At 40.0% G+C, this 19,457-nt stretch overlaps 1 protein-coding gene across 5 annotated transcripts in view; it reads left to right on the top strand.

The window, feature by feature from the left end:
• Positions 1-19,457, top strand: part of Snx14 (sorting nexin 14) — a 99,221-nt gene that overhangs the window by 51,165 nt on the left and 28,599 nt on the right. For 3 of the 5 annotated variants that reach the window (XM_028756190.1, XM_028756189.1, XM_028756193.1), the window contains 9 exons: positions 3,462-3,562; positions 4,837-4,948; positions 6,533-6,573; positions 6,684-6,803; positions 8,834-8,957; positions 9,154-9,318; positions 9,530-9,625; positions 10,681-10,772; positions 11,369-11,425. In XM_028756190.1, the coding sequence (XP_028612023.1) occupies positions 3,462-3,562; positions 4,837-4,948; positions 6,533-6,573; positions 6,684-6,803; positions 8,834-8,957; positions 9,154-9,318; positions 9,530-9,625; positions 10,681-10,772; positions 11,369-11,425 (908 nt within the window). Of the gene's footprint in view, positions 1-3,461; positions 3,563-4,836; positions 4,949-6,532; positions 6,574-6,683; positions 6,804-8,833; positions 8,958-9,153; positions 9,319-9,529; positions 9,626-10,680; positions 10,773-11,368; positions 11,426-13,771; positions 13,965-19,457 lie in introns of those variants that run through there. The other 2 variants (XM_028756191.1, XM_028756192.1) reach the window with 1 other exon arrangement.

A 19,457-nucleotide genomic window follows, 5' to 3' on the forward strand; every position in this document is an offset into this window, starting at 1 on the left:
CAGGGGGCTGGAGAGATGGCTCAGTGGTTAAGAGCACTGACTGCACTTCCAGAGGTCCTGAGTTCAAATCCCAGCAACCACATGGTGGCTCACAACCATCTGTAATGAGATCTGATGCCCTCTTCTGGTGCTTCTGGTGTGTCTGAAGACAGCTACAGTGTATTCATATATAATAAATAAATAAATCTTAAAAAAGAAAAGAAAAAAAAAAAGAATATTGGTTTTCTGGTTTTTTTTTTTCTTATCTATATCTTAAGTTTTTACAGTGCTCATTGACTTTGTTTTTAATGATAAGAGGTTAAAGGCAGCTGTTTGTACACTCTAAAAAGTGCTATCCAATTTATTTTTTTGTTTATGTTGATGTGGCAAAGAATTGGCATTTTCATTGTGTTAAATATCCTTATTCCTGCTGTTAACCATGCTGATGTTTTATTTCTTACATTTAAATACAACTATGAAGCTTATAATTTGTTTCTTTAGTGGGTAGGTCATCTGTAAAATAAGAGTACTCTTGTTTCAGCTTTTCTTATTTGCAACCTATTTGCTTTAGTTAAAATTTCTAGCCTATTTGCAATTGAGTTGAGGGTTTTGTTTTTGTTTTATACTAAATCTTTTAATACTGGGAGAGCCTTGTGGAGGGTGTCCTGATACAATTCATGTACTCTAAATTGATGGGGTGTAGGCCTTCTTTACCCTAAGAACTAAGTCCTTGATGAGGTGATTATTGAGGAAAATAAAGGAACATACACTCCCACTGTGTAGTTTTGTCTGGAGTTTGAGTGTGAGCTTGTGTCCAGGCTAGTGCCAGTCAGGTGCATGGTTCCCTTGTCTGTTCTTTCTCTGAGAACTTGGGCATTTGGTTTAAGGCTGAGAGAAGATAATTTACCTCCATACTTTAAAGTCTTGTATTGAGCCTAGTGGTGGTGGTGCACACTTTCAATCCCAGCACTAAGGAGGCAGATATCTATGAGTTCAAGGCTAGCCTTGTCTACAAAGCTAGTTCCAGGACAGCCAGGGCTCCACAAAGAAACCCTGTCTTGAAAAACAAAAACAAACAAACAAAACCCCAAAAAACCTCATATCAAGTAAAACTGATTGAATTCTCCTTTTTGTTAATAAAATTGCTAATGTCAGACTGACTGAAAAAGCGTATGTATTATTTTAAAATTTTGTTCTTAAGTTTGTTTGTTTGTTTTTTTGTCTTTGTTTTTATTTTTTAGGTTTTTCGAGACAGGGTTTCTCTGTGTAGCCCTGGCTGTCCTGGAACTCACTCTGTAGACCAGGCTGGCCTCGAACTCAGAAATCTTCCTGCCTCTGCCTCCCAAGTGCTGGGATTAAAGGCATGTGCCACTACTGCCAGGCTCTTAAGCTTGTTTAAAATGGACAAAATGCTACATTTTCTCTCACAAGATTAGAGTGTATTTCTTTAGTGAGGCTTTATCTAATAGATTCCCACTTATTTCAAAATAATATTGTAATGTTTTAATCCTTTTTAATTTATTCTTTGCCATTTTATACATGCATTTTATACCTTGATTATATCTACCCCTTCTGTTCCACAACACTTCCCATGTCACTATCTCACCTTTATGTCTTTTGTTTTGTTTTGTTTGTAACTCAGTGAGCCCAGTTTATGCTACCAGTTTGTACCAGTTCATATGCGCATTGGTATGGGGCCATTCACTGAAGCAAGGGCCATATTCACAAAGGAAATCAACTCTGTTTTGGCAGCCATCAACTGCCAATAGTTTTTCAGTTAGCAATGGATGCCATCCCCTCCTCCATCTGGGCTGGGATTTTTACTGGCGTGATCTTACACAGGCAAGCACAGCAGCTGTGAATTCATAAGTACAGGGTCCATTCCCTATCCAGAAGACAGCACTCCACAGCACTTGCCCCCTTCTCCAGCTTTTCTTCTTTATGTCCTTCCTTCATGATGTTCCCTGCACTCCCAGGCAGGATGGGAGGGATTGATAATAGCCGTCCCTCGTAGAGCTGAGCACTCCAGTCACACAGTCACTTCTTATTCCCAGCACTTGGACTGGTGATGCATCACTGTATTGACTGCTGCCCACTATAAAAAGAAGCTTCTTTGACCAATGTTGAGTGCAGGTATAAACACAAATACGTAGAGGGTGGATTGACAGCATAACCACTTAGCAAAGCCTTGGTGTTAGTTTCTTCCCTAGAACCTTTGACCTCCCAGTCATAAACTTTTCACTTGATTTATAATCTCAGGCACAAATTCCCTCCTGTGGAACAGGCCTCAGGTTCAGTACAAAAGTAGTTGTCTATCCCCATAAGAGTTATGCCACTATTGTATTGGTGGGTACATCTTGCCTGGCCAGTAGACATTGTAGCATGCAGCATCCAGCACTTGGTAAGACCATTGATGTCTATGTCTTCAACCAAAGTGTGTTGTATCAGAGCTAGAGAAATAGGTCAATATTTAAGAGCACTACTGTTCCTTTGAAAGCCCAGGGTTCAGTTCTCAGTACCCACATGGTAGTTTGCAACCATCTGTAACTCTGGTTCCAGAGTTTCTGATGCCCTCTTCTGGCCTTATGGGACATCAGGCACACACAAGGTGCATATGCACATGTGCAGGCAAAACATACATGCATTTAAAACAAAGTGTGTTGTGTCTTCAGCAATAAGGTCTCAGCATCTAGTTATGGTGGACAGCCTACAATATTGATAATGGCCCGTGTTGTTTGTCAGGCCTCAGGGACCTCCCTGACCCGTAGCTCATAGCGAGGCATCCCATGCCTGGTATCTTTTGTAAATAACTGATTGCCTTTAGGAACAGCATTGTCCACTCATACAGGGTTATTCCATTACAAAGTAGTGAGTTTCTATTTTTGTTCATTTGTTTTTTATTTTGTTTTTGAAGACAGGGTTTTTCTGCGTAGCTCTGGCTGTCATGAAATTCACTCTGTAGACCAGGCTGATCTCAAACTCGGAGATTCTCCTGCCTCTATCTCCTCAGTGCTGGGATTAAAGGTGTACACCACCACTGTCCGGTCAAAGAAGTGGGTTTTCACAAGATTTGTTCTTATGTTAGTAATTTTGGTTAAGTGACCTCTCAACCCTGCCCTTATTCTTGCTTAAGTCTTTTACCCTTGGTCTTCCTGCCCTACTCTAAGGCCACATGTTATGATAGCCCCGCCCACTCTGTTAAGGCCTTCCACCACGTCTCATGGACTCAGAGCAGCTTTTAAAGCACTTTTACTCCTGTAGAAGTGTAAAGCCTTGATAGAATGTTTGAGAGAGTAACATTTATAAAGGTGGAGCTCTTTTTGGTCTGAATTTCTAACTTGAAACTCTGAGTGTGTGAAGATTACTGAAAACATAATGTCACATCTCTACAAGGCAGTATGGCAAAACTGAATTTTTATGGTAGTTTCAAATTAAGTGTTTAAAACAGCTGGAATGGTAAGATTTTTACACACCAATTTCAGGCACATTTCCCGATGCTCAGCTTCCATCCAAGAGGATCATTGGCCCCAAAAACTATGAGTTTCTGAAGTCGAAGAGAGAGGAGTTTCAGGAGTATCTCCAGGTACAGTGCCAGCTTGATTGAAACACTGATAACTCCAGTTTGCTGCTGTTCTTTTGTGTGTGTGTGCTGTTTCCTGATTTCCTCATTTGTTTCCTCACTTTATTAACATGTATTTATTGTGAACAATAATATTCTATTATGATGTTTCCACATGTGTAGATGATGTATTTTAATCATATTCATTTCCTTCATAAATCTGATCTAGAGAAAATACATGGTATTTGTCTTTCGGGGACCTTGCTTATTTTGCTTAATATGATTCCAGTTCCATCCATTTTCTTGCAAATGACATCACTTTGATTCTATGACCGAATAAAGCAGCACCGTGCATACATAACACATGTCCTTTTCCTTTTATCTGTCTGATTCTGTAACTTGGCTATTGTGCATAATATCACTGTAAACATGGATATGCCGATGTGTCTTATACACGCATGATTTGCTCTGTAATACCTGTCACTGTATAGAATTAAAATATACTTTTTCTATGTGGATTTTAAAGTGAACTTTGGGCTAGGCATGGTGACATATGTCTTTAATCCAAGCATTTGATGGGCAGAGGCAGGAAGATCTGAGTTCAAGGCCAGCCTAGTCTACATGGCACATTCTGGGCCTTAAAAAAGAGAATTTTGACAGGAATATATATTGTTTGCATTGCTGTTTGATGAAACTGAGGATCAAACTCAGGTTTTTGCACATGCCAGCCAAACACTCTACCACTGGAGCTATATCCATGACCTTCAGTATTCGTTTTTTAAATTAGTGATCAATAAAATACTAGATATTTCCTGGAAAGGGTGTTAATTAGTTTTATGCTAATTAAAAACTTGATGTGGGAGATTTAAAAGAATAAAAAAGTTTTGGTATAACAATGAAATATAATCTAAGAATTTTGGACTCTGATTTTATGCTTAACTTAGCTTCGGAAGTGTCCTTCTCACTTGATTCCATCATCCCTTTTGTTATACAGTTGGTAGGTTTGGTTTTTCAGTCCTGGGATCAACTCTCTACCATTTGCCACTTAGAATTGACTGCCATTTTCTCTGTATATGTACATTGTGTTACATAAATTGTATAATTATTTACAAAAACATATCCCTAAGCAATGTAAATTATTCAGTGGATAATAGAATTAGCTTAAAAGTCATTTGGTTAGAATAGGGAACACAAAAGCCTTGTTTTGCTTTTTGTTTGTTTACAATCATTTTAGAGCAGTTTTGATTTTCCTCTTAGATTTCTAATCTGTTTCCCTCCTCTGTTTCTGTTCATTGAAGAAACTTGTGCAGCACCCGGAACTGAGTAACAGCCAGCTTCTGGCCGACTTTCTCTCCCCCAATGGTGGGGAAACACAGTTTCTGGATAAGATACTTCCAGATGTAAATCTTGGTAAGTTATTTGAGAGAAACATGTGTAAAAGGATAAACCGAAAACATTTTAGACTACTGTAGAAAAGTGGTTTTGATAGTAAGGCCATGTGACAAATTCCAAAGGACTTCTTTTGCCTTAGCGATATGTTATCACAGAAAACCGTTAGCCAGTAATATCCTTGTATGTATTTGTATATTCAGATAAAGTCATAATCGTGCTTTGCTCAGTGACAGATTGCATGAATGAGAGTGGCCCTATAAGATTATGTCTGTAGGGGCTTGCAGCTGTCCTAAGTTTGTGTAAGTATATTCTTTGAAGCCTATGCAACAAAATCACCTAGCAACAAATTTCTTAGCACCATCCTTAGCTATGCATAAAAAAAAATAAGTGATAAGTGTTTTCAGTGGATGCAGATGTGTGCATACTCATCATTCATTATATGTATAACTTTAATAAAAATTTCTTTTAAACTACATTTTATTTGAAGACTCATCTGAGCAGTTTTTCTCACTAAAAGTAATTTAAGTTGTATTTGACAATTTTGATTAATTTGCAGATTATTTTCTAAATACTTGATAAAGTGTTCAGATGTTTAGCATTTTTGATAAGGGAACCTGGAGATACAAACAATAAATAATTTGTAAAATGTAGTTTCTTCTTTCTTTCTCTTTGTTTTGGAGAAGGGGTCTTGATACATAGTCTAGGATGTCATTGAACTCTTGATTCTCCTGCCACAATCACTGGGAGTTACAGGAGTGTGCCACTCTGCCTTCTAGAATAGAAAATTTTAATCAAAAAATTCAGAGTATAAACTATTCAAATAGCTTGAATGTTTCTCAAAATATTCTTAAATGTTTGGCTAACTTTAGTGTTTGTTTAAGTATGATATATTCTTCATTGTTTAAAATGTTTTGAAAACACTTTTAAAACTTTCTGACTTGTATGTATGTATGTATATGTCTCTCTGTCTCTATGTGTGTGTGTGTGTGTGTCTGTGTGTCTGTCTGTCTGCTGTGTGTATAGGTGTCCACAGAGGCCATCAGATCCCCTAGAGCTGGAGTTAAAGTCAGCTGTAAGCCACTCAACATAGACTGAGAACCAAACTCAGGTCCTCTGAAGACCAACAAGTTCTCTTAACCACCAATCTGTCTCTCCAGCCCCGTTGAAACATTTTCAGAGAATTTTTCTGGGCAAAGAATGAAGCTAATAGTAGATCATATGCCCAATATGAAAAGGCCCTGGGTTTGGTTCCAGCACCAAGGCAGGAAGGGGCACAGGAGGGGAGTAGTAAACAAATGAGTGAACAAGCTGGTGAGTGTTAGTGCACATAGATGGCAGAGTAGAGACTGAGCGCCCTCTCCTTACTGTACACTTCTAGCAGCGAGCCTCTTAGGTCCCTTCCGTACACAGCCTCACGACTTAGGTTTTCACAGTAAATCCCAGTGTGTCTCAGATAGTTTGAACTATCACCTTTATTATAAATTTCTGTTCAGGTGAGAAATGAATTGTTTTCTGTTTCAAACCACGTAGTGAAATACTCAGGCAAACAATTGCACAGCATGTTATTCTTTCATAAAATTAATGTTTTCTTTATAATTGCAGGTAAAATTATAAAGTCGGTTCCTGGGAAACTAATGAAAGAGGTGAGTTATGGGTTAATGTATGTTTATAAATGATGCTGACATATTTAATTACTGATGAACTATAGCGGCTTCTGTGACACTAAAAGTACGTATCTCCTCTATCCCCACAGAAAGGTCAGCATTTGGAGCCTTTCATTATGAGTTTCATTAATTCTTGTGAATCCCCAAAACCTAAACCGAGTCGGCCAGAACTGACGATTCTCAGCCCCACTTCTGAGAACAACAAGAAGGTATGTGTGTTGTGTAAAGAGGCAGTGAGTGATGCTAAAGACAGCTGCTGGTGTGGGCCGCACAGGAGAGGCTGCAGGCTAGCCGAGGCTTGGCCTTTCAGCCTGGCTTTTCTGAATAGCTGCCGTCTCTGCAGCCTTTGCCTTTTCCTCTGCTTCACCATGTCCCTTTCAGCTTTGATGCCAGCTCATTGTGTTTCCAGCATCTTCTAATACAAAGCACAATACAGATACTTAATCTCCTTTTTGGTGAAAAAAGCAGAAACGTTTATTTTGCCTTAAATTAATTTTTTTTTAGACTTGAAGACCAAACCTACAGCCTCGAGCTTGCCAGGCAGGCATTCTACCACTGAGCTAAGCCCTCAACTCCAAGAAATGCTGTTGTTTTGAATCTGAGTTATTTCAGATATGTTCAGACACTAGACAGGGTTATACAACAAGTATAGTAGGTAGGATTTTAGGGTGTTAGGTTTTCTCCCTCTTTCATTTAGCCTTACTATAAGTATATTTTAATGAAAAATTCAACTTAAAAAATGTAGGTGGGTAGGGGAAGACTCATCTTCAGATATAGTCGCATGCACTTTTCTCTGTGGTGGCCACTATTGTATTTCTCTTACCGTCTCTCCCCCTGTCCGCTCTCCCATAATCTCCACCCTACCATACCCCAGGCAGGGTTCAGTGTGTAGTCTTGGCCTGTCTCTAACTCACAGAGACCCATCTACCTCTGCTTCCCAAGTGCAGGGATTAAAGGTGTGTGCTACCAGGCCTGGCTTTGGTTCATATATTTTTTAATCTGTTTCTATTAAATGTTAAATTTCTGTTGTATCTGTGCTAACTGCTCTGCATGATCTCTGGCACATAGAACTTACTGTTTGCTGGATGGGTGCATAAATGAATAAAACAATGCCATTGTTAAAATTAATTGCCTTACATATATTTGATTGTTATAAAGAGCCATTGCTTTCCATGATTTTTGATTAGTAGGAATAGGATCTTACGTAGTCTAGGCTGGCTTTGAGTTCATTTGTAGCCAGTTGGTGACTTTGTACTGCTCCTTCTACATTATCTCATGAGTCCTGGGATTACAGGCATGTGCCACCACACACAGGGGTGTGTGTTGCTGAGGACAGAACCCAAGCTTCATGCATACTAGGCAAGTACTTGTCTAACTAAGCTACTCCCCAGAACATTTTTTCCCATAATGATAACTCCTTTGGGCTTGAACTATACAAATGAACTTTGTATAAAGGTGAACTGCTCTGTATCTGCACATTAGTAGATAATTTGTGATCTTTTAATCATGCTAATACTAAAATTAGCTATTGGTAATCTATTACACACATCACAAATTACTTTGTTTCTTTGGGCTTATGTTAGAAAAAAAGAGAGCATCTTAGGGCAGAGACAAGAGAACTGCCAAGAGTTTGAGGTCAGCCCAAGTTACATACTATTCCAGGCCAGCTGGGGCTAAGAGTGAGACCCTATCTTAAGCCACAAGCAAGACAATAGCAGCAGAAGCACAATGTAGATAGTATGGTGCATGCCTATAGAACCTAGCCCTCGGGAGGCTGAGAGAGGAGGGAGGTTCATGAGTTTGAGGCCAGTCTGGGGTTATATGGCTTTCCCCTGTCTCTGCATCTCACTGAAAAAAAAACACACACAATAAAAATGAGGGTACAGAGATACAGCTTAGTGACAGCTCATTTGCTTGTCTTACCTGAGGCTCTAGGTTTAGGGCATCCAAGCACCACAAAGAAGACAACCAAAAAATGGGGGAAAAACAAGGAAAAGAAAAGACATTCTTTATGGCTAGTGAATTAACTCGATGGCAGAAGTGAATACAAGGTTTTATGTAATATTATGTGAGAAATATGTTTTTTTTTTCCTGTAGCTTTGGTCACAAATGATAAATATTGAAAGCAGATTTTAACTTTCCTAACGTGGCGTTTTGCTGTATTCGTTTAACCTTCATGATTATTGTCAGCAAATGCAATAAACTACATGTCTGTTTGTTATTTCTACTTACATTTTAGCTTTTCAACGATCTGTTTAAGAATAATGCAAACCGTGCTGAGAACACAGAGCGAAAGCAAAATCAGAACTACTTCATGGAGGTGATGACTGTGGACGGGGTCTATGATTACCTGATGTATGTAGGTAAGGCTGATGGTCCCTGGTGTTCTTCATTAATCTGCCTCATGATGCAAACACAGCCCTGCCTCAGCTTTGTGAAAGAGATTGCTCTCACAGATTTAACACATTGGCCTCGAACCTGACCACCGTTACTTGTATCCATTTATCATCCTGAACAACAGTAGATTTCAGTGATTGATTCTCAGTTGGTTTTCCTCAGGACGAGTGGTTTTTCAAGTTCCAGATTGGCTTCATCATCTTTTAATGGGCACTCGAATCCTCTTTAAGAACACACTGGAAATGTACACTGACTACTATCTCCAGTGCAAGCTGGAGCAGCTGTTTCAGGAGCACCGGCTAGTTTCACTCATTACGCTTCTCAGAGGTCTGTATTTGATCTCGTCTGTTTCATGTTCTGTGTTTGTGGTTTTAGTTAGGTCTGAAAGAGTAGGGTTGTGGTTTTGGTTTTGTTGTTGTTGTTGTTTTGTTTTTTCAGGGTTTTTGTTTTTATTTTTTTAACCAGCATTTCTACTACTAGGACATACTTGTATATAAGTTGGAAAATAATTGTATAAATTTCCTGTACTCATTTTTAGATGCTATATTTTGTGAAAATACTGAACCTCGCTCTCTCCAAGATAAGCAAAAAGGAGCAAAACAGACTTTTGAAGAAATGATGAATTACATTCCAGGTATAATATTTAAATAACTCAATTTTACACAGATTGGTACCCCTTTGAAGTTGCAGTATAATTATTGAAGCTAATTGTTATTGTGAGTTTTTATTTTAGAAATAGTATGACTCATTAGAAAACATAATTTGTTGTTTTGTTGATGCTTCTAACATTGTCTGTCTGAGATAGAGTCTTGAGCTGGAGCACAGGCTAGCCTTGAACTTGCGATGGCTCTCTTGCTTTAGTCTTTGTAGTGCTGGTGCTTACGTGTAGGAGCCTTTATACTTGGTTCACCCCTACAATTTAAGACAAAGATATTTCTACTCACACAATAATCAGGGGGTTTTGATTTATTTTGTTTTTGTTTAACAAAACAAACAAAATGGGGTCTACTGTGTGACCCTAGCTGGCTTGGAACTTACTGTGTAGGTCAGGTTGGCCTCAGATTTGCATTGATCCTCCTACTTCCTTCTCAGATGATGTTACAGATGTCCACCACATCTGGTCATAGACATTTTTTCTATATATTTTTATATGTGTGTACATAACTACACAGACATCATCTGGAGGAGTTTAAATCCCTTTGCTTGGGTGGCTGAGGGATGGCTCAGTAGTTGAGTACATGCTGTTCTTGCAGAGAGCATTACGTTAGGTGGCTTACAGTTGCCTATAACTCCAGCTCTAGAAAATCTAATGCCCAATTCTGGCCTCTGAGCACTTGCACTCAGGTGCACATCTGTGTTCACAAATACAACACATGATTAAAAGTAAATAGTTTAAAAATTAGTTTTGTTTTACCCTAATGTGTAATAAAATATGTTTTATAAGCCTCTTTTATCACTCAGCAGAAGTTGATTTATATGCTACAGTATATCCTGTGCATTGTGAACTTCTGAAAGGGAGATTAATAATAACTACCTTTTTTTGACTTGACCATAAGACTTGTTTCTAGGAGGTTCTTGCAGAAACTGGTTTGAGAAATACTGACCTGGAGCTTTTACATGGTGTCTGGGGACAGAGGCGGTTGGTGGTGAGTCATTGTGAGCTATTTCATATGTGGCTTTCCTGTTTAGATCTGATAGTCAAGTGTATTGGTGAAGAAACCAAGTACGAAAGCATCAGACTTCTGTTTGATGGCTTGCAGCAGCCAGTGCTCAACAAGCAGGTAAGGAGGCTAAGGTTGGTGTGGTTTCTGAACAACAGGATGTCTGGTTTATTACCTGTATGAGTCACTACACAAAATCTAGCCCACCGTCGAAATACTCCAAACATGCAGATCTATATGTACTATTTTTGCTGGTTCTCTTTCTTCTTGTGACTTGCATGGTTGTTTAAAGTTAATATATCTTCCTACTAGAAGATTTTGGATGTATAGAAAATTTATAACATAGTGTAAACATTTTGGTAATTCAAGTCATAGAATAACCAGTTAAGATATGTATATATATACACACATATATAAAATTGCTATTTATTTGTTGAAATGTTAATATAACATCAATTTCATACTTGTTTATTTAAAATTTGTTCAAAGCAATTTACATAGAAAGGGTGAAGTGTAGTAATGCCAGTTATTGTTTTCACAAAGGTCTCTGCTGTGTATTTAAGGATGGATGGGTTGTTAGTGATGTTAAATACGCCTTTGTGCTTGTGTTACATTCTCCGCCTTCTTACATAGAGATATACCATAGTCCTGGGTTCTGTGCCTGTAAGTTTTACTGTCTAATGCCTTACATCTTATTACATGTCTTTGTGTTGCAGCTGACCTATGTTTTGTTGGACATTGTGATACAGGAACTGTTTCCAGAGCTAAATAAGGTAACTGGGAAGTAGTAATTTATTCATTCTTCTTTGAGAAGTATATGGACATTTAATTAGAGGCAAAAATGTTAGTAAACCATTGTGACTGCAACCATTTGAAAGCTGAACAACTTGCCACAAATGGCTTTTTGTATTGCCCTCATCCAACATGTCCAGATGTAGAGTAGATTTGAGGCAGCAGACTCTGATGGTCCATGCTTTGAAGTCCTCATTCCTCCTTACAAGCCCATAAGGCCCTTTGCTATGCTTTCAGCCGAATAGGTGACCAATCTTACCAGAATGGGCCTACCTGTTCAGATGATCGTCTGCAGCATTATCTGCTGTATAAATCAGAGACTTGAATATTTTCTCAAATGGATCTATGGGTCCAAGAACACACAATGATTTGGAGTTAGACCATGGTGTTCTTACTGTATTTAATATTGAGGATATTGAGATTTTCTTCTAAATATAATTTAAAAATTTGTTCTAACATTTTATGAATGTGTACTTATCCATCTACCCTTTCATGGCCTAACTCCCTCTGGACCCCCCCTCGACCCCCTCTCAATAATCTCCCTCCCAATTTCCTTTCATTTCAAATAACCCACTGAGTCCAACTAGTGTGAATTTTATGTGCATGGGTGTGGGGGCGTCCACTGGAGCATGAGCAGCCTACCAGGGACTCTGACAGGACCACTCGCTCTTCTCTCGGAAGCCATCAGCTGCGAGTAGTTTCTCAGGAGTGAGGCTCTTGAGTCCCTCCCACATGTTTCCTGGAAGTTCTGCTGTGTTGATTTTTTTAAAGATTTTTTTTTTAAATTGATAATTGATGGTGTATGTGTGCACACATATGAATACATATATAAACACATCACAATGTTAAGTGTGAAGTTCACAGGAAAACTTGCAGGGTTGATTCTCTCCTACTATGTGGGTGTCAGGGACTGAACTCAGGCTATCTATCTATCTATCTATCTATCTATCTATCTATCTATTTATTTATTTATTTTTGAGATGCTGGGGATTGAACCCAGATCCTTACGTAGGACTGTTTTCATCTTGTCCAGGTGCCCACAGCTCCTGTGGGTTTGTGAGTGTAACAGCATGTCACAGCAGTCCTCCCCATCTGCAGGCTCTGGCCTTCCCTCTAACTAGATATGTCCTGAGCCTTGGGGGATGGGAGTTGATGCGAATGTCCCCTTGAGGGCTGAACATTCAGTCACTTACTCTCAGCGCTCTGACCAGTGAGGAGTCTATGCTGTAACTACTGCCCACAGCAAGGAGTAGCTCCTGTGAGTAAGGCTGAGAGCAGGGCTGATCTGTGCTATAAATACAGATATTTAGAAGGTACTTCGAAGCAGCAATACTAAAGTCCCTCCTAGGGCTGATGACTTCTCCACCCATTGGTTACTGAGCAGCTTTGTAGTTGGAGTTCCCTGCTGCAGAGCGGCCCATAACAGCCTTGTTGCTACTGTCCTGAGGGCATGTCTTGGCTGGCAGGTTCCTATTGTAGCCTGCAAGATTCAACATTTGTTGGTTAGTCTTCCACTGATGGCTCTTCTTCCCTAGCAGCCTGTATAGGACCTTTTGGAACTTTGAAACATAGCCAGCAGGGAGGAAGTTTCCCAGTTAGTTCCACATTGAGTTCTCTGTGGACTGTAATTGAAGTGTGTGGTATCCTCATAAGTAGTAATGTCCAGTTATGGTGGGCAACCATGTGTATGTGTGTGTGTGTGTGTCTGTATATGTGTGCATGTGAGTGTCTCTGTGTGTGTGAGTGTCTGAGTGCACATGTGGAAATAAAAAAGTCTTAGCTTTTCTCCTGTCTGTCGTCGTAGGAGCTGTGGAGAACCGTGATCATAAGTGCGGTGTTTGGCTTGTCACATGGGTTATGGGGTCAGATCTCTAGTTCTCAGAATTGCACAGCAGGAGTTGTTAACTGCTGAACCATCTCTCCAGCTCCTTTTCTTTTGGACTAATCCCTTTAGTTAGATGAAAAACAAAACCAAAAACTATTGTCAAGGTTGTGGCATTCTGTAGAGTAGGAAAACCAGATTTTAGTAATATTAAATATATTTTTAAACGTGGGTGTTAGGTGTTTTATGTTAAATTGTTTTGGAATAAATACCAGAAATCTTTTAGTTCTGAGGTTCGTATTAGGTTACAAATGACAAAGCATTGCTATTAATCGCTGTATGTGCCAGGAAGGGTGTGGATTACTCTGTGTGTGTGTGTGTGTGTGTGTGTATGTATGTGTGTGTGTATACCTTTACCTAGAGGATTATTGTAGTAGAGCTGTTAGGAATTAAAAATGAACCCTGTGCAATTGTCTCCTATTAAATGAGTTTATTTTTACTTTAGGTACAAAAGGAAGCTACCTCCATGACATCCTGGATGTAAACACTTGGTATAGAATAAGATACCAGTATACTAGAAATGTACTTTTCACTTTGTATATTTTTATAAATATCATGTACTTTAGTGTTTGAAATATATTTTTTCTTTTAATAAAGAATAACAAACTAATAGAATAAAAAGTGATTTAGGTATTACAGCTTTTTGTTTTGTATTTACTGTCTTGATTTTACTAGAACATAGCCACTTACTGCTAGGGTTTTTTGAGTTTCTCTCTCTCTCTCTCTCTCTCTCTCTCTCTCTCTCTCTCTCTCTCTCTTTCTCTCTCTCTCTCTCTCTCTCTCTCTCTCTCTGTGTGTGTGTGTGTGAAGTATGTGTGTGTTCGTGTATGTTTGAGTGTGTATGTTTGAGTACATGTGTGTGGCCGCTCTTGCTCATGTGTGCATGTTTGTTTGGAGACCTGAGGACGATGGTAATGGGTGGCTTTCTCTATTTCTGTCTACTGTGTTTACTGAGACAAGCTCTCTTGCTGCCCCTGGAGCTTTTGCTGCTCGTACCCTCCCAAGTCACTGCCTCCTGAGTGCCGGGATTAGAGGCATGCCTACCGCCTTCTGAGTTTTATGTAAACACTGGAGATTCAAACTCTGGTCCTCACTCTTGCCTAGCAAGCACTTTGTCTACGGAACCATTTCCCCAGCCTTGTGTTGCTGGTTTTCAATGAAGGCAAACAAGTAAGACCAACAGTCTTTGTATTCTTTTGCTTCAAATGCAATTGCATTTAATGTGAAGAAGCAAGTGGGCCAAGGTCCAAAGTCTCTCCTTTGTGTGTCTAGCCATACTGGTTCCTGTATATACACACACAGTACATTCTTTGACAGCATTTAGCAAGACACACTCATTTATTCTAATGATGACTACATCTGAAATCATAAATATATAGTCTGCTAACAGCAGTGGACATATTCTGTTTATACTGTTTATTATAAAATTGAATATTTTTAGCAAGTTAATAAACAAAGATTAAATGTTTACTTTCTTTCAAGTGAGGTGATCCAGTCACAAAAGAACACACATGGTATGAACTCACTGATAAGTGGATATTAGCCCAAAAGTTGGGAATACCCAAGATACAATTCACAGACCATATGAAGCCCAAGAAGAAGGAAGACCAAAATGCGGATGCTTTCTTAGAAGGGGGAACAAAACACTCACAGGAGGCAGAGAGCAGGAAGACTTTGGAGGAAGAGAGGAGGGGGAGGGAGAAAAGGGGGGCAGGATTGGGTATGGGAGGAGACGGGAGATGTACAGAGGGTCAGGAATTTGAACAAAGTTGTGTAGCAATGGGGGATGGGGAACTGGGGGTAGCCACCAGTAAGTCCCAGATGCCAGGAAAGCAAGAGGCTCCCAGAACCCAACAGGGATGAGATTAGCTAAAATGCCCAACAAAGTGGAGGGAGAACCTATAGAGACCATATCCAGAGGTTGGGCAAGGCCCCAGGTTGGGGGATGGGGCCACCCACTCATCTCCAAATTTTTAACCCCAAATTGCTCCTGTCTAAAGGAAATATGGGGACAAAATGTATTGCAGAAACTGAAGGAAGGGCCATCCAGAGACTGCCCTACCTGGGATCCATCCCATATACAGACAACAAACCCAGACAGTATTGCAGATGCCAAAAAGTGCTTGCTGACAGGAGACTGATATAGCTGTCTCCTGAGAGGCTCTGCCAGAGCCCAACAAATACAGAGGCAGATGTTCACAGCCAACCATTGGACTGAGCATGGTGACCCTAATGGAAGAATTAGAGAAGGGACTGAAGGCGCTGAAGGGATTTACAACCCCATAGGAAGAACAACATCTACCAACCAGGAGACCCCCACCCCACCCCTTGCCAAGCTCTCAGAAACTAAACCAGCAACCAAAGAGTACACATGAGGGACCCATGGCTCCAGTCGCATATGTAGCAGAGGATGGTCATGTCAAGCCCTTGGTCCTGTGAAGGTTCAATTCCCCAGTGTAGGGGAATGTCAGGGCGGTGAGGCAGGAGTGGGTGAGTGGGAGGGGGAGCACCCTCATAGAAGGGGGGGGATGGGATAGTGGGGTTCTAGAGGGGAAACTGGGAAAGGGGATAACATTTGAAATGTAAAGACATAAAATATCCAATAAAGCTGGGCAATAGTGGCGCACGCCTTTAATCCCAGCACTTGGGAGGCAGAGGCAGGCAGATTTCTGAGTTCGAGGCCAGCCTGGTCTACAGAGTGAGTTCCAGGACAGTCAAGGCTATACAGAGAAACCCTGTCTCGAAAAATCAAGCAAAACAAAACAATAAAAAAGTTTACTTTCAACAGTTTTAAGGATCTTCTACCTGTATTTAAATTAGAGCACATAAAAGACAATATTATAATGCACTTTATAACTTTCAAAGGTTTTCCAGCTAGTATTAACATTACTGTATTCTTCCAACCAGACAGTTCCCTCTAGTAATTCTGTCAGTAGCGACACATTTAAAACATGTTCTTTGTGAAGCTCATACATTAAGACACACATAAACACAGGCGGGGAAGAGTGGGCACAGTAAAGCATTTGAAATACACAACGGGACCAGGCTTCTGAGAGGGCCAGACTGTAGCTACTTTTGGAAACAAATGCTTTATTTTCCAACAGTAACAAGGGCACAGAGGCTAGAGAGACCCAACTCCCACCTTTGTAGTTCTCTGTGGCCTAACATCGTCGCCTACAAGACAAGGCAGCACAGTTACCATGGAAATGCAGTGTGATGCTGTATACCATACATCTTGCAGAGAGAGGACTTGCATTGTTATTTCTCCTGTTATAATATGAATGACTTACTTAGCTTTGTTTGACTAATATGTATATATGTACGTTATACATATGTATATATAACATTTACATATGTTATATGTCACATATGTTATATATCACATATACATATATCACATTTTCTGTAAGTAGGTCTCATTCATTGTTATGGTCTGAATTATGTCTTTCCTAAATTCCTATGTTAAAACTGGAAATCCCACAGTTACTGTATTTGGAGACACAGTCTTTCAGGAGAAAACTTAGGTCAGTAGAGTCATTTGGGTGGGATCCTACTGCAACAGGATTGATGGCCTTATGAGAAGTAAAGGAGCGCTTGAGAAGATTGCTTTGTAAGTAAAGTCACTTGCTTCCAAGCCTGGTGACCTGAGTGTGATCCCTGGAACCCACATGGTGGAAGAAGAGAACAGAATCCTCCAAGTTGTCCTCTGACCTCGACGTGCGTGTCATGGCACAGTGCAGCATGCAGAAATGTGCATCATCGTGGACACGGAGGCCAGCCCCAACAGCTCACCATGGAAAAGGACGTTGCCAAGGTACTTTATTTGGATAGTTCATGTTTTGGGTTTTGAGACAGAGTTTTATGATGTAGTCCGGGATAGGCTAGAACTTGCTAGATAGCCCAAGGCTGCCCTTGAACTGTACTGGAATTAATATTCACGTGCCGTCGTACTTCAAAAGACATCAGTTTAAAAGTTCTTTAAATATGCTTTATTACAAAAAAGTGTTGCAAAAAAGACACAGACTGAAATGAACCAGCCCTAAAGACTATATAGCTCAATGCGATTGTATACAGTTAAGATAGGTGTTGGGGACAGCAGCTATGGAGCTTCACATTCACCTTATACTTTCAGTGTCAAATATATTTTTGTGTACTTAGCACCAGAAATGAAAATTTTCTGACAAAGTTGGACTTAGAAAAACATTTAGCTTTATATCCATCCACTTCCATAATGCATTTCTCTTGCCTGTATTCAGTCCTTTCTTGATGCCTAGCCTTTCCTGTTCTCTTTCCTATACATTACACTGTCCTCACACGTATGTTTTTTTACATATATCATTGCAAGCATCCATACTTGAAAAGATTTAATTAGTATAATTTTTAAGATTTATTTTATGTGAATGTGGACCACACGCCTGCCTGCATCACATGCATGCCTAGTGCCTGAGGAGGTTGGAGAGGGTGTTGGATTTCCTGGGGCTGGAGTTACAGATGCTTGTGAGCTCCAGATGAGTGGACATTGAACCCTGGTCCTCTGCAAGAGCAGCCATGGCTTTTAACGGCAGAGTGAACTCTCCAGCCCAAGATTAAAAGGTAGCACAAAAGTCTAGTAAAATGAGAGACATTGAAATTAAATTTTCAAGACAATGAGCTCCAAACACTGTGTGACCAATTTAGATAATTTTCTAGCTTTTCTGTTACATTTTAGTAGTATGAGAAGGAAATTTGTGTAATTTTCCCTGAGGGACTTGAGAGGTTTTACTTAACACCTAGAATGTGCAGGTTTGACTCCTGCCTCTTAAGCCCACTTATATGTATGTTCAGGGAAGCTTTTTGATGTTCTCTCCTAATTGAAGCCAGTTCGGGTTTTTGGTGGCAGATGACAGAGCTGACGTCTTGTTTAGAGAGGATACGAAGTGTATCCCGAGAACTGACCTTAGCGTGAGCTTTCCAGCTCTTGAATCATACAGGGTCTCCACAGCATTTTTGTCTCAGCTTCAGATCTGTTGGCTACAGTTGTTTATTGTTTAAGTACCTTCATGTAGGGGAGACAGGTATAGACAACTATGGAATCATTGTATAGATGGCAGGGAAACGTTTGTCTTACATCTATGTAAAAAAGGTCACTGTGGGCTTCTTACTGTCTTATGGTAACATTCTTATTCGTGGACCCATATCTTCAATCACAATGAATAACACTGTAGTCATCAGTAGGTTGGACATTTCCTTCTGTGTCTGGGGGCTTGTAAATTAGCTGTCCTACTACAAGTAGATAGATCAGGAGAGATACAGAATCTACCAAAGTAAGAAATGCCTCCTAGGGACAAGAAGAGATAATGGCTAGACAGAGAGAAACTTGAATTTCTGCTTTTAGAATGAATGCTGTTTTCTGTCTCTTTACTAAGCTATGGACACAGAGCTATGTCTTACTTATCCCTCTGCTTCCTGTTTGTACCCCAGCATTACCGAGCACAAAGGATGTGGTAGACAGAAGATGTGTTATGGGAAGATACTGCTGAGACAGAGTCGACAGGAATTTGGAGGCAGGAATGTGGCCTGTGATGACCTTTCAGTTTTTGTGTAGTTAAGTGCCAGAGTGAAAGAAGTGTTTACACACCACAGTGTATGCCTCCCTGCTGACTGCTGCTATAGATAGGTGATTGCATAAGCCAACCTCGGCTTACCATCATAATTGTCATTTTATTATTTTTATGTTTGTGGATGTTTTGACTGCATGTTTGTTTGTGTACCACTTGTATGCCTGGTGCTCTCAGAGGCCAGAACATGGTGCTAAATCCCATACGGTTATGAACTGGGAATTGTGGGTACTGGGAATTGAACCTGGATCCTCTGCAAAAGCATCAGGTGCTCTTAGCTACTGAGCTGGCTCTTCAGCCCAGTATCATGCTTTAGATTTCTAGATCAGGTCAATAAAGGGGTATATCAAGAAGATAAAGGGAGGGCTGGAGAGATGGCTCAGCGGTTACAAGCACTGGCTGTTCTTCCAGAGGTCCTGAGTTTAATTCCCAGAAACCACATGGTGGCTCACAACTATTTGTAATAGGAACCGATGTCCTCCTCTGGTGTGTCTGAGGAGAACTAGAGTGTACTCATAAATGTACTCACATATA

This window comes from Grammomys surdaster, unplaced genomic scaffold (assembly GCF_004785775.1).
Source record: "Grammomys surdaster isolate TR1022 unplaced genomic scaffold, NIH_TR_1.0 126113, whole genome shotgun sequence".
NCBI classification, from domain to species: Eukaryota; Metazoa; Chordata; class Mammalia; order Rodentia; family Muridae; genus Grammomys; species Grammomys surdaster.